The sequence below is a fragment of the Buteo buteo genome, chromosome Z (genome assembly GCF_964188355.1).
Source record: "Buteo buteo chromosome Z, bButBut1.hap1.1, whole genome shotgun sequence".
NCBI lineage: Eukaryota > Metazoa > Chordata > Aves > Accipitriformes > Accipitridae > Buteo > Buteo buteo.
In genome coordinates this window covers 57,987,315-58,001,674 of record NC_134204.1, presented here as the reverse complement: position 1 = coordinate 58,001,674, position 14,360 = coordinate 57,987,315, and the positions used below count along the sequence as shown (strand labels likewise).

The 14,360-nt window shown below is 44.7% G+C and overlaps 1 protein-coding gene across 1 annotated transcript in view; it reads left to right on the top strand.

The window, feature by feature from the left end:
• The first annotated feature begins 320 nt into the window (after positions 1-320).
• Positions 321-14,360, top strand: part of RNF38 (ring finger protein 38) — a 126,243-nt gene continuing 112,203 nt past the window's right edge. Inside the window, exon 1 of the mRNA XM_075020245.1 lies at positions 321-1,588. Within this exon, the coding sequence (XP_074876346.1) occupies positions 1,060-1,588 (529 nt within the window). The 5' untranslated portion in view covers positions 321-1,059. The remainder of the gene's footprint in view (positions 1,589-14,360) is intronic.

Sequence of the window (14,360 nt, the reverse complement as noted above, 5' to 3'; positions counted from 1 at the left end):
GCAGGCGGAGGGACTTTGCCCCTGTACCGTGAGCGGCCGGGACCTACCGCGCCCCGCTGACGCCTTCCAAGCAGACGGCAGCGTCGGGCAGTCCCCGCTCCCCACACGCACCTATCAGAGCCGATTCCGGCCGGATACTCCTCACCGCCCGGCGACGGCGCCGGGAAAGAAAGCGCCGCTCTCCCGGCCCGCGGCAGTCCCGCCCGCCCGAGGCCGCCCTCTTCTGGGCCGCCGCTGCGCAGCGTCCGCGCGCCACCGGGCCCGGGCGCAGCCCCTGCAATCGCCCGGCCGTCCAATCGATGGCGGCCTCTGCCCCCTCCCTCCCGGGCGGTCTCCCCCGCCGGAGCACCGTGCTGCTTCGGTGGGCGGGAGGGAGCGCGCAGCAGAGGGCGGGCGCCCCGCCGGCCCGTCGCGGCGGCGACGAGGCCCCCCGCACACCACCAACCCCAAGGGCCCGCGGCGGCGCCCGCGCCTAGCGGCCCGCAGAGACGGAACGCGACACCGGGCGAGGATGATTCCGGGCTCTGCGCGCAGGGTCTGCTCGGGGCGGACTGAGGCCCGCTGGGCCCCGGGGGGCCCGGCCGATCGCGGCGCGCGCCCCACTCGCCCTCCCCCGCCTGGCCGAAGGGGCGGCGGGGGCACCGCCACAATAAAGGGCGGCCGGCTGCCGCGCTCGTGTGCTCGCCGCGGGTCGTCGCGCTTTGCGGCACCGCTGTTGCGAGCGGGCTCGGCCCCACGGGAGCCGAGCGGCCTCGGGCAGGCTCCGGGCCGCCGGCGGCGCGCTGAGCGCTCCCGGCCGCTGGGGCGGAGGAAGGGAGGGAGGTAGGAAGCAGGCAGGCAGGCGGGGAGACTTCCTCCTCGGCAGCGAGTCGGGTGGCGCCGGTAGCTTCTCCCCCGGGGCAGGCGGCATGCCTCCGCTGCCCGGCTGAGGGCTGCGCCCCAGCTGGAGGCTCCCCATGGCGCCCACGTGCCCCCGCTGGCGCTGACCGCTCCTCCGTCTCCGCGGCGGTGGCTGCTCTCGGGAAGGCGGGCGCCGCCGGCTGGCCGGAGCGGGGAGCGATGCCGGTCGGCGCCCGCTCAGCGCCCCGCGGAGCGCAGTCCGACGCCCGCTTTCTCGCCCCCGCCCGCCGGCGGGACAGCGGCGCCGCTCCGCGCGGCGGGGAGAGCGGCGGCGAGCGGCCCCAGCCCCTCCGCCAGGCCGGCGAGGCGGGCCGGCACGGCAGATGGGTGGCTTCTTCCGCCGCCCCCTTCCTGCCTTCCTTCTCCTCCCCTCCGCCGCCCCCCGTCTCCTCCGCTGCCTCCTCCCCCGCTGCCGAGGCCGCCGCCGCCGCCTCCGCCTCCCCCTCGGCTGCCTGCCTCCCCCCGGCACCCCCCCGCACCCGCGCTCGCTCCCGCTGCGGCTTCCCCGGGCTCGCCATGAGCGGCGGTGCCGCTCGCTTGCCGCCGCCCCCCGCCCTCTGCCCGCCACCGCCGCCGCCCCTCCACGGGCCCAGCCTGCCGGAGCCAGGAGCACGCAGCCAGGGCCGGGGTAGCCCCGCCGGCCACGGCGCACCTCGCACCGCCCCGGGCGCCAGAGGCCCGCCACCAGGTGAGCGGGAAGGGGGCCCCGCGGGAGGGGGAGTAGTTCGGAGCGTCTCGCCCCCGCCCGGCAGCGCAGCCGTCCCAGAGGGCCTGGAAGTTGTCCTGCGCAGCGCTCGAAGTCGCCGCCGCCCCGGGGGGTCCGTCCCCCGGTGGGGGGTGAGCAGTGGTACAGGACAGAGGAGAAACTCCCGCTGGCCGCAGCAGAGCGGGGGCTGCCGACAGGCCGTGTGTCGCCCGGCCAGCCGCGGGTGCCGGGAGCCCGCTGCGCGTCGGTGGCCGGCGCGGCGACGGCTTTTTTCCTCGCTGGTTGGGATGCAACGTTGCGAAGCGCGGGCGGCCAGCGGTTGCTGGGGCTGGGGGTGTTCGCCTCCGGTCGTCGTACCGCTGCCAGCTGTTCCCCCGCCCTGCACGCCCGTCTGTCGGCCGTCGGTGCAGCCGGAGGGGTTGCGCTGCGCGGGGCGTCGGTGCTTGCTCTCCCTCGCGGCGGGGGCCGCGTCTTATGCGAGGCTTTGGTGTGGCGTGCCCTCGGCAGCACCGAGGCCTGGCCGGCCCTGCCCGCACTCCCTCCTCCCTGCAGCGGCCCCCGGCCCGCAGCTTCTGCCCTCGGGCTTTGCGGGGCGCCCGTTGTGCCGCGCTCCGGAAAGTTTTTTGTGGGGGGCGGGATGTGTGCGTGTCCGTGTCCCTGAATCAGGCTCTGCCTTTCGGCAGCGGGCTGCCGGTAGCTGTGGGGATCCACGGTTTACGGTGGCACGCCGGCTGAGGTTCCTGCATGTAGCTCCGAAGTGCTTTGAAAGTCAGACTGCCTCTGTGGGAACCCAGGTTGAGGGGTCCCTTTGGGGCCCTCAACACCTGCCCTTTAAACGTGTTCTTGAGTTTTCTGTTAGAAACTGCCTCTGCTGCAGGATCTCTCTGAGGAGCTGGTTTGGGGCATGTGGTTCACTTGTCCTGGAGCCACATTTTTTTATCATGGCTGAGGTCTCAACACGTGTGTTGATGTGCTTGTTGTCAAACACCAGAGCCACTTCCAAGACTGCACTGGAGTTTCCCAAGTGCTTAAATTTAAACGAGTGTCTCTGTGCTCTTGGGACTGGGGCCTTAGATGTTTTCCTAGGTTGTTGTTTGTGAATTGCAGCAAGAATTAAACTGTTTATATATATATGAAGTTAGTAATTAGGAAGTGGTATGGGAGAATGACAGAAAACAAGGCATCGTTTTTTGGGCCTGGAGAGTGAAGAAATGAGATACCTACTTTTCTTAGAATGTTTTTTTAGTGGTGGTCATGTCTTGGGGACTTACGTGGATGATTTATAGGAGTTTGCAGTATGGGTGTTTATACTGATGGAAATGTGGCTCTGAAATGAAGTAGGTTTTATAGACCTCTTATAGACCTACCTATATTATAGTAGGTTTTATAGTTCCTCTTGAAATCTGTTGTTGACAGCATATGGAAGGATTACCATGCAGAAAGATGAGGAAGAACTCAAATTTTACCCTTGAATTGTATTACATAGCTCAAAAACAGCTTTTCCTGTGTGCTGAGACCACAGAGCACACGGGGAAGATCAGTCCCTCCCGTGTCGGTACTTGGGCCTTCCAATTAAAATACATAGGAGAAAAATAGCCTTCCAGTATAGGTGATCTGGAAATGGAGGTTTTACCTGATGAAACTGTATTTCAACTTCTTGTTTTAAAATTGACAATGACCTTATCTTAAAGCCTGACCTCAAAACCTTTCCTAACCTTCCCACGCTCTTAAAAGTTCAATAGACAAATTGACCTAGTATGCTACTATTGGGAGATAAAAGCTTTTGTATTTCCCATGATTTGGAAAATCTTTGTGGAGAAAAGAACTATAACCCTTATGTAATGAAATCATCATAGGCCTAATGTACAAAGACCTTACTATTGGATTAGGGAATGCTGAGCTTTTTCTTCTCCAAAAAGGAAAAGGGTTTTTTGGGTTTGTCCTGAAGTTTTGGTGTTCACTCGCACAAATCCTGTGCTTAAAAGTGCTGTGCTTAATGGTAACTGGAATAGTAAGAAGCAGTTTGCCCAAAAGAGCTCTTGCAGATGCCCAAGTTAAATGATTAAGTTTTACAATATACTTAAGTCATTGTAGCAGGTGAATGTTTGTTGTGTTTGTGCATAAAAAATGCATAAAATGTTTTTATGTGGTATGATCTCTGGTTCATCTTCTAATTTTGAGGTAAATGTCATAATTTACAGACAAATACAGGAGTTTTCTAGATTAGGGATGAGAAATGTTGTGGGTTTTTTCCTCCAAAGGGAAAGACTGTTATTCTGACGTTGTGAAAATCTGCCAAATATTTGCCACCAGAGGAAAAAATGCACCAAACTCTGGCATCAGGGATGAACTTGGATTGTTTTGCTGTGCATCCTCTTAGTTGTGCTCTTGAAAGCAGTAGTTTCCTGTTGGTGGTCCTAATATATTAACTTTTGATAAAAAACTGTATTGTGATCTGGTCTTCAAATTAGGGGTTAGTGAAATTACTGTAGTTTATAAGCAAGGTTGAGAGAATATTTACTGTTTCTTTTCCCCCAGCAGAAGAATGTTTATTGATGGCTGGTTCTTCTTTTTTTGTTGTTGTTGTTTCTTCTGTATTTTTCTCCCAAACAGCATATGTCAGCAGAAGAGAAACTCTCTATTCATGGCTGTCAAATTAGTGAAAGAATATTGGACCAGAAAATGCTGCACTGAAGAGCTGATTCTTTGTTTCATTCAGGAAATTGATCCTGATCTTAAGAGGCACTTCACCTTCCGTAAAGTTCTTTGCCTCTATCGGGGTATATGCACCTCCTCAGTAAAAAAGAGAAACCCACCTGGAGGCAAGACTGTCAGCTAGGAAAAGAAAAGTGTGTCTGCAGAGGAAATTCTTAGACCTTTTCAGCTTCACTTTTTTTGTAAGGTCTGTATTAACATTCTCAGGTTTTGCAGCATTTGGAAAGGAAAGATGGCTCTTGAAGGCTGCGGTATACTTAAGATGGCTCTTGAAGGCTGCAGTATACTTAAGATACTAGTGTAAGCAGCTTTTCTCTTAAACATCTTTGTTATGCACATCAGCTATTTGGATGTAATCTGATAAATTTTGCTAAATTTAATTAATATTGCTTGCCCTCCTTATGTTGCAAAGTCTTTACTTAGAATAACTTTAAAATTACTAAGATGCACATGAGGCTAAGTCATATCAGAAAATATTGTTAAGAGGAGTAATGAGAGATGCTTATTTAGGCAGATAACTAGGCATCTGCTAAGCCTTTTGGTTTGGAGAAGCTGAAACTGCTGATGAAAGGATCAGTGCCAGTTTTCAAACATATGCATAACTGTGGAATGTGAGGGGATGGTCTTGCTTGTAAAGATAGTACTAAAGTGCTGATTAAGTGCAGTAGAAAGCTGTTTGAATTCATAGTGATTCTGCCTAATGCTGTATATGCTATGCAGTTGTAATGTAAGTACTAAAACTCCTTGTATGTTCATATCGACACATGTAAGCTTCTGTGCCTTTAGCGGTTGTCCATAGTTATACCATCTATGCATGGTATGTGTGGTTTTGTTCTCAAACTGGAAAGCAGTTACTGTGGCTTTACAGTGAGTGTCATACTTAATTCTGGTGTGCCTGGAGGTAGATGCGAGTTTTCTGATTTATGTCACGGTGATGCCTTCGCAACTTTATAACTGTGTAAAATAAAGCAAGATGGAAAGATAACTTCTTAGTAAAAACAACTGAAGCACATTCAGTATGTGGATGATTCTCAAGAGTTGCAGTTGATTTTGATAGATTAAAAACAAGCAAACAAAAAAGCTCCCAAACTGGAAACTAGTATTGCAGCACTGTTATTTTAATTCGGTTAAAGTGCAATGTTCCTAAGTAAAGAAGTGGCTTGGTGGTACCTCTTGGTTAGAATTACTACAATATTGTAAACCTGTTACTGTGTATGTTTATTGGGTAGAACTAATCTCTTTTGGATGCTAGATTATAATTACCTTTAGTATCTCAGGATTATTTATTATAATGTTGGTGTGTTGGTTTTGCTAGTTTTGAATTATAAAGGAAGACAGAAGGCTTTGTTTTTTACATAAAGTAGTTGTACTCTGAATAGATTCTAGTAATCATGGAATTAATGTTAGCAGACATACATTGAATGTTTATTTCAAGAAGTTAGTTGCAAAAGAAATTACTTGCATATTTATGGGATTAATTTGGGAAATAATTGTTAGGGAATATATTTGCATTTATTTTCAGATAACATACATTTGTTTTAAGTCATTCTTTGTGACTACTCTATCGCTTTATTTTTTATTTCACTTTGACTTTCTTTACATCATGGTTTAACCCCAGCCAGCAACTAGAAACCACACAGCCACTTGCTTACTCCTTGCCCTCCCCTGGTGGGTTAGGGAGGAGAATTGGAAAAAAAAGTAAAGCTCCTGTGTTGAGATGAGAATGATTTAATAACTGAAGTAAAATAAAATATAATACTAACAATGATAACAATATAATAACAACAACAATAATAAATGAAAAGGAATATGATGTAAAAAAAGAAAAGTGATGCGCAATGCAGTTCCTCACCGCCCGCTGACCAATGTTCGAGCAGCAATCCCCCCTCCTGGCCAGCTCCCTGCAGTTTGTATACTGAGCATGATGTTCTGTGGTATGCAATATCCCTTTGGCTAGTTTGGATCAGCTGTCCTGGCCATGGTCCCTCCCAGCTTCTTAATTTAGGATAAGCGCTACTTAGCAACAACTAAAACATCAGTGTGTTATCAATATTATTCTCACACTAAATGCAAAACACACTGTACCAGCTACTAAGAAAATTAATTGTGTCCCAGCCAAAACCAGGACACTTTGGTAAATTAATATGTAGTTCTTATATGAAGTGGAAACAATACTTTTATGGTCTGAAATTGTTCTGTGCCATAAATGCACTCTATTAAGTTATTTTGGAGGTATGCTTTTTAGGTGCCAGCACCAACCAGCTCAAGTGAATGCTACCAAATGTTGATATTTTCCCCCTGACATAAGTATTTAAAGATAGTGTGAGAATGAAATAAATGTATTTTAAGGAAAATTAATAAAATAATATGCAGATCTTTTAATTGTAGTTCTTGCAGTATGAAAAACTTGATCCTTGCTTATACTGGCATGTTTCAAATGTAAAATATGCAGGAGCACAGAAATGAAAAATTCCAGATTTTCCTTACAGTACAGTTTAATAATAGGAAAAAAGACCAGAGATAAGAATTTAATTTTGAAATGCATCCTCTGCTTTGCAACATCTGCTTATGAAATAATCTAAATTATCCTTTTGGTCTAATCCATCAAGATACTAGTTATTGTCAGTATCTGTTTATTTGAACTGGATGACCTACTGGAACTGATCCTTCAGCTGTCAGAAGGACTCTTGAGTTTGGGTAGCTACACAGAAAAACATAATACAGAGCTGCAATGTAGCTGTCAATTGATTTGGTTTGTAAACTCAACCATCCTTTGTTAACTACTGCCTTGGTTAAAAGTTGTTAAATGCCTAGAAAATGGGGGTGAGATTAATTTTCATTAAGAGGGAAAGTGTTAGATATGAGTGTATGTTGATTTTTCTACTGGTGTCACTCCACAGGCATTAGTGAAGGTGGCATGGATTTGCAGCTGAAAAGCAATTTAGGTCTGACAGTACAGAGTTTGTCTGTCTTTGAAACTGATGGTCTCATCTCATTTAAAGTAATTAATAACAGATAATTGATGATTTAATGTATAGTATGGTCTCAGTTCAAAGAAAAAAATGCCACAAAAATTACAAGTATACACATATATGAGTGTGTATTAGCTTTGTTCATGTCCTAACAATTCCCTCTTAATGTCTGCATGATTTTTCTGTATTTAATGACAATGCTACAACACTTGCATTTTCGTATCCATCTGAATTTCACATCCCAGGCACATCATGTGCTATTAGAGCCTTGAGCTATTTCTTTCCAAGATGAAATTACTACAGAAAAAAAGCTAGGCGCATAGTGTGTTTTGTGCTTTTGCTGCTTCATATTCTCACTGCTTGACCCATGCTTTCAGGTGGGTGTAGAGACTGAAGAGTCAACATTCTTCTCAACACAGTTTAAGTATATTTGCTTTGTCACAAAAAGGTTAAAATGAGAAATTGCTTTAAAGAATATTAATAAATATGATTGTGAACATTGTAAAGTCTTGGAAAAGCTCTGCTCAATTAAAAAATAAAGTTTGGGTTTTTTTCCTTGACTTTTTGTATTTAGTTTTGCTGCTTATACAGCACTTTTTTCACCCATACATCATCTTGGCAAAATGATATCTACACGTGCACAGAATCTTTTTGCCCCATGTTTTTTTCCTGACAAAAGTAGGTTTTAAATCTTTTTCAACCAATAGCACTGCAGCTTTTTTTCTTAGTTCTTGCACCTCAGGTATTTTAAGTGTTGTCTTATATGGCATCTGCTTCATATCAGAAGTTCAGGTGGAGGTGTGTCATCTAATAAGAGTTGTCAGTGTGATGCAAGATGTGGGTGGGATAACAAGAAGGTAGAGTACCAAAACGTCAGAGAGCATCGTATGAAGTTAGCAGTGGGAGCTCCCTTTGCATGAATATTCTAATATAATGGGGCTACATTCTCCCACCTTTGTTTATCTGGGTTTTGTTTGGTTTGTTGTGGTTTTTTTCTAGTGCACGGTGGTGGGGTTTTTTTAACACCTTCTGACTGCATTCTTCTATGCTTATTCTAAACTATTTTTTTCTTCTTTGTTTGTGTGAAGTGCTGTAAATGCTTGGTTGTTAGAATTCTCTGAGGAAAAGATTCTCCATTCTTGAGGGGAAAAATACTGTTGTTTTCTGGTAAATAAAATTAAAATAAAGCTTCCTTCTGGAAGTCACTTGATGTGTAATGCACAACAAAGAATGCTTACTTCACTTTATTTAGGGAAAGATGCAGGAAGTGATTTTTGAAATAATAAGTCATAGGTATTCTCAGAAGTATTTTAAGCAAGCACAGTCTACAGCATTTTTGTTTTCTGAGCCTCTCAAATGCACACACATGCTCCAAATGTTCATTCTTAAAACACCCTTCCCTAGATCTTTCTTAGTTGAGAGCCTGTCATCCTAGCTCTAAGCTCCTGGGTTGCTGTTCCCATTATCACTGGTATTGTGTTTAGGTTGAGCCTCTGCATCCTCCCACTCATGCAAGCCCTTTGCAGCCTTGATGTATGAAAAAATAACACCTGTAATCAGTCTGTTGGTGGTAAAGTGTGTCAAGATGTTTCCTTGATCTCTCTTGTAACTACTGGGGACTGGGGTTCTTGTCGTGGTTTAACCCCAGTCAGCAGCTAAGCATCACGCAGCTGCTCACTCACTCACCACCCCCCACCCCCCCCCGCAGTGGGATGGAGGAGAAAATCGGGAAAAGAAGTAGAACTCGTGGGTTGAGATAAGAATGGTTTAACAGAACAGAAAAGAAGAAACTAATGATAATGATAACACTAATAAAATGACACCAGTAATAATAAAAGGATTGGAATATACAAATGATGCACAGGGCAATTGCTCACCACCCGCTGATCAATGCCCAGTTAGTGCCTGAGCGGCAATCCCCCCACCCCCACTCCCCCCAGTTCCTATACTAGCTGTGATGTCCCATGGTATGGAATACCCCATTGGCCTCTTTGGTTTAGCTGCCCTGGCTGTGTCCTGTGCCAGCTTATTGTGCCCCTCCAGCTTTCTCACTGGCTGGGCATGAGAAGCTGAAAAATCCTTGACTTTAGACGAAACATTACTGACCAATGACTGAAAACATCAGTGTTATCAACAATCTTCTCATACTGAACTGAAAACATAGCACTGTACCAGCTACTAGGAAGACAATTAACTCTATCCCAGCTGAAACCAGGACAGTTCTGCATCCACACAGATAATCTATGTTGCTTGCTGCATTGTCCAGCAGCTGGCGTGGTTTTCTTGGACATGGGCTGTCATAATAATGAGCCTTCAATGAAATGTTGTAGTATTTCAGAGCTCACAACTCTAAGCATTTGGGCTTGGTCACCGGCTTCTGGGACAATCCCAAATGGGAAATTATAATCTTAAAAGGAGACATATTCCATCACTTTAATTGCCAAAAAAAAAAAGTAATTGGAAGAGCTTACTTAAGTCTTTCGTTGAATTTTTGTTCTTTTGCATAATGTACACAACTGTAGCACAAAGGTATGCAGCCAGTATCAAAAAGAACATTACTTACACTGTTAGAGGGTGTGTATGATTGTTTCTTGTATCCCTTATGAATAAAGGACTTGCGCTTTTTCCTGTAATACTACTGATTTGTGCTCCAGCACACATTTTCTTTGGAAGGAGGGCAGGAGGAAGGTTGTTAGTTATGTTATTTATTTTCTGCCAGTCTGTATATTAAGGAGTAAAGTATGAATTCTGTGAATCTTTTTAAAATACTTCATAATCCACATACCTGGAAAATTGCCTGTTAGGAACACTACCCTTAAATGGTTTAAAAATGGCTAAAAGCCATACACAGTATTTGTTCACATGACTTCTATTTTTATGAGAGCCTGGGGAGTGGCTACTAAAGCACAAAGCATGGCTAGTAACGTCAACTGTGTATATAGAACAGTTAGGTCTGTTGGAGAATGCATGGAACAGCACCAAGGAACTGCAGCATACAGTTTGAAGACATTTGCTGCATGTTTTTTTTTCAGCACAGCTGAAAGTTATTCCCTCTTTATCTTTTGCTGCTTTGCACCTGGCATATGGTCAGGTTCCAAAGTGAAAACATTAGAGATTTACATTTACTATCTGCTTGGGTTCTTACTTGGTGAAGACTGGGTTTTTAGGCACATGGATACTTCTGCTTTCATTAAGAGCATGTGCAAATGTTTGCAGGATCTGAATTGTGATTTGTTTTTTTTTTTTTCTTCCCCTACCTACGGGTCGACATTTTTAAGTGGTTTGTTTTTTTTTTAATTCCCCTTTAAAACATGTTTATCTGCCTATTTTTAGTGTGTGCAACCTTTCTGTATGGAACTTCTGCATGGCATCACTTTCTTTCCTGTTTGTACATTGATGTGCCAGCAAGCCAAGCAGGAGTAAGCAGTAGCTTTTGTAAAGAATTTTTGTGCAGTTATAGTAGTAGGTTCTTGAGCCTTTTGGCTTAGCAACCCTGGGAGTGTATGATCCTTGTGGTTTGTGTGTGGTTTTGAGCAAGATTACATAAAGTGTTTATGATATGATCTGAAAATTGCTTTTGCAGATGATTTTGGAGGTTGGATACAGGTTAGACTTCTGAGCAGTTTCAGAAATTCCCTGTGAGTTTTGGAAGCTTGGGAGTGAAGGCTTTTAGCCACTAGTGTGGGAAGTGTGTTGAAACTTAAGAAATCTGTGACTGTGCTTGTAAAGTAGTAAAGCAGCAAATTGTGGTACATGCTGCAGTGGCATACTTCAAGAAAGTGCGAGTCAGGATCCATTTGATGTTGTTCATAGGTGTCTGTTGAGTTGGACTAAAAAAATGAGCGAGAAACACCCAGAAAAATATTCCTGTCTTCATTAAAACTTAATTTCATTTTTAAAACATTGGCAGTCTCTTGTGCCTGTAGGGTCTTTTCACTTGCTGTGTAATATTTTGGTTGGTCATCCATGATGCTAAGCCATAGAAGTGTGTATACAAGTCCTTGTTTAAACTAATAATCTGCAACAGTTTTGGATTAATGAAAAGTTAAATGGGTTTACTTTTCTCTTCCTAATTTTAAATTAGTCTAAGGGTGGGGTAATTTGGTCATCCTGAATGACCCCAAGTTTGGTGGTTGAGTCAGTTACATTCTGAAATGCACACTGGAGTTCTCAGGAGAAAATGCTTAGCCAGTCTGTAAATTCATAATATGCTGGTTAGCTCCTAGTCTAGAAAAATGGATATTCTTTTTTCTTTTTTTGGAGGGTGGGGGGAGTGGTGGAGGGGATGGGACATAAGTCTTATTGATCCTGCTTTTATGCAGTGAGATACAAAAGGTGCTAATAATGAAGCATTTGAATGTTGAGGAAAAACAACATAAAGGATTTGTTGCATTTTGGCCACTTTTTTTAAAAAGGGCATAGTGAACATGAGGGATTAGGGAAGAGCTATGAAAGTGATAAATATGGTAAAAATGATACAACAGTGACTAGGATGGTGTCACCTTATGACCTTGAAAAAACCCCTCCTATTACTGAACAACATATCCTTCTGGTGGAATAGTGGTCCTCCAGCTAGTTCACAGATTACACCATAAATGTGGGGACCTGTTGGTATGCTGGGGGGCAGATGTGCTATTCAGAGGGACCTTGACAGCCTGCAGAATTGGGGACCTCACGGCATTCAACAAAGGCAAATGCAAAGTCTTGCACTGGGGCAGAATAACTGTGTGCAAAAGGTCAGGCTGGGGGCTGAATGGGTGGGTAGCAGCTCCGCTGAACAGACAGGTACTGACTTGGTGGAGTGATCTTGCTTGAGGACACCAAGATGGTGTAGGGGCTGGAGCATGTGACCTGTGAGGAGAGGTGGAGGGAACCAGGGTTGCACAGCCTGATGAAGAGATGGTTCAGGGGACATCTCAATGCTCTCTACCCTTCTCTCATGGGTAGATGCAGAAAAGATGCAGCCAGACTCTTTCATGCTGTGAGGGCAAGAGGCTAGGAGTAGGACTTGGGCTGGAACACATGAATTTCTGGTCAGATATTAAGAAGAATTTTTTTCACCCTAGAGGTGGTCAAGCACTGGAGCAGAGAACCAGAGACATTATGGAATTTGCAACTTTGAAGATACTCAAAATTTAGCCAAACAAGGCGCTGGAGAGCCTGCGCTGGAGAGCCTGCGCTGGATAGCCTACTCTAGATTGGCCTGGTTTGAGCAGAGGAATTGGATTAAGTGACCTCCAGCAGTCTCTTTCAAACTGAATAACTCTGTATGATGCTGTACTGGGCATGTTACCCTTGACTTGGGGATGCCTGCTTCAGGCACTGTAAATAGAGAAGTAACAGTAACTTGGGACTGGTTTAGTTGCACATGGTCAAAAGTGGTGGTGAGAACTCAATTTGCTTAGGCATCCAAGTGTCACCTCTGTTTTGGGAGGGTTTTTTTTTTTTTTCCCAACCTTGATTTTTTCACCATGATCATCTTAACACAATTCCTCCACACACACCCAAAAATACCTTTTGCAATGGATATTTTGTGTATAAGTGCTTTTGAGTAAAGCATCAATAGCTGTTTGTATTTAAAGGAGTGCTGAAAGCAGAGGTATGTTTCTGCCTCTCAACCCTTCTTCCTAACTTACTTACTTGCTGGTTTATGTACAAGCAGTCTGTTTTCTTCTGACAGACAAAAGCTTTTATTTTTTTTCAGTCTTAGAGGTGTAGGGGATGTTGAGTCTTGTCTTTGATGTCATACTTGGTACACTTTCTTGGAAGGTGCCAGATAAATGAATTGAGAGATGTGTTGTTCAGTAATGGGAGGGGTTTTTTTTCAAGCTTGTAGGGTATGTGAGTAAAATAAGTACAAATAAACAAAAAATATAAAAGATATGCACTGATAGATTTTCATTTTTTTCTGTTAGTCTTTACCTAATCAGTATTTATGGTGTGATGATTCTACTATAGCATTAATCTTCTATAGTGTTTTTAGGGATAAATGGTACAAACAAGAATTCAGTCAGTAACAAAAAATATGAGCATAGCAGAAAAGTAGGCAAAGAGTGAAAAACTGTGGTATAAGACCTCCTCAGGTTGCCTTCCCATGTAAATGTGAAGTTGGCATTCTATGTAAAGCTGTCATTCTTTTAGTCCTGTTTCTGTGTAAATAGCTTCTGACTTGAGGGAGGCTCTTTCATTTCTTAAAAAGAATTGTATGAAATCAGTGGTTAAATAGTAGATAAATTAGTCTGCCCCCTGAAGAAAACACTATGAAGGGGGCTGATGCTGTTCTGTTTGGCTTACTGACCAATGGACATAGGTAGAGTTGCTGGGCAGTTAGCCAGCGATTTGCTTCCAAACAGCTGCAGTGTATAGTCTCTCTTACAGGGACACAGGAAGGAATGGAGTGTATTAAGTAGGTATTAAGGGAGACTAGGGAAACCAAAGGAATTGCAGGGAATGGGAATTGTAAGGACTTAGAGGGGAACTGGGTTATTGCAGGGAGGGAACATAAAAATACAGAACAAAAATCCATGAAAACCAGTTTTCATTAATTCTGCTGCTTATGTAACTACTGATTTCTTTTGAGGATCGCTCTTAAAACATATGTGTCATAAAAGAGAATTTTCAAAGTAAATGAGTTGCCCATATTGTTGTGGACTTGTTTAATTTGAATTAACTGAAGTGTCATCTGTATCTCATTAACCAGCTGCACAGAGGCTGTGTGGCAAGAATACCAGAGTTTTCTGGAGTTTCCAAGTCTCTAGTTAGGTTGGGGCAAAAGTGGCCTTAAAACATTTTAAAGCAAAGACTTTTGCCATTTGTTTAATTTATTATTCTTTTAACATTTATGTTTCTGTGTTAGGTTAAGTGTTTGTTTCCTATCAGTTATTTTTTGGATGCTATATTTTCTGTTTGGGACTGATGTCCCACGGAGACAAATGTTTCTAGTAGCTTAGTTCTTCCTTACCTCTGTGTTTCTCCCTTCTTTGCTGTTTTACCCTTTTGGTTTTTTCTCTCAAGTGTAGCAGTGACAAAAAGAGGAGTAGCAAAGAAGTCTAATAGTCTGCATCAGA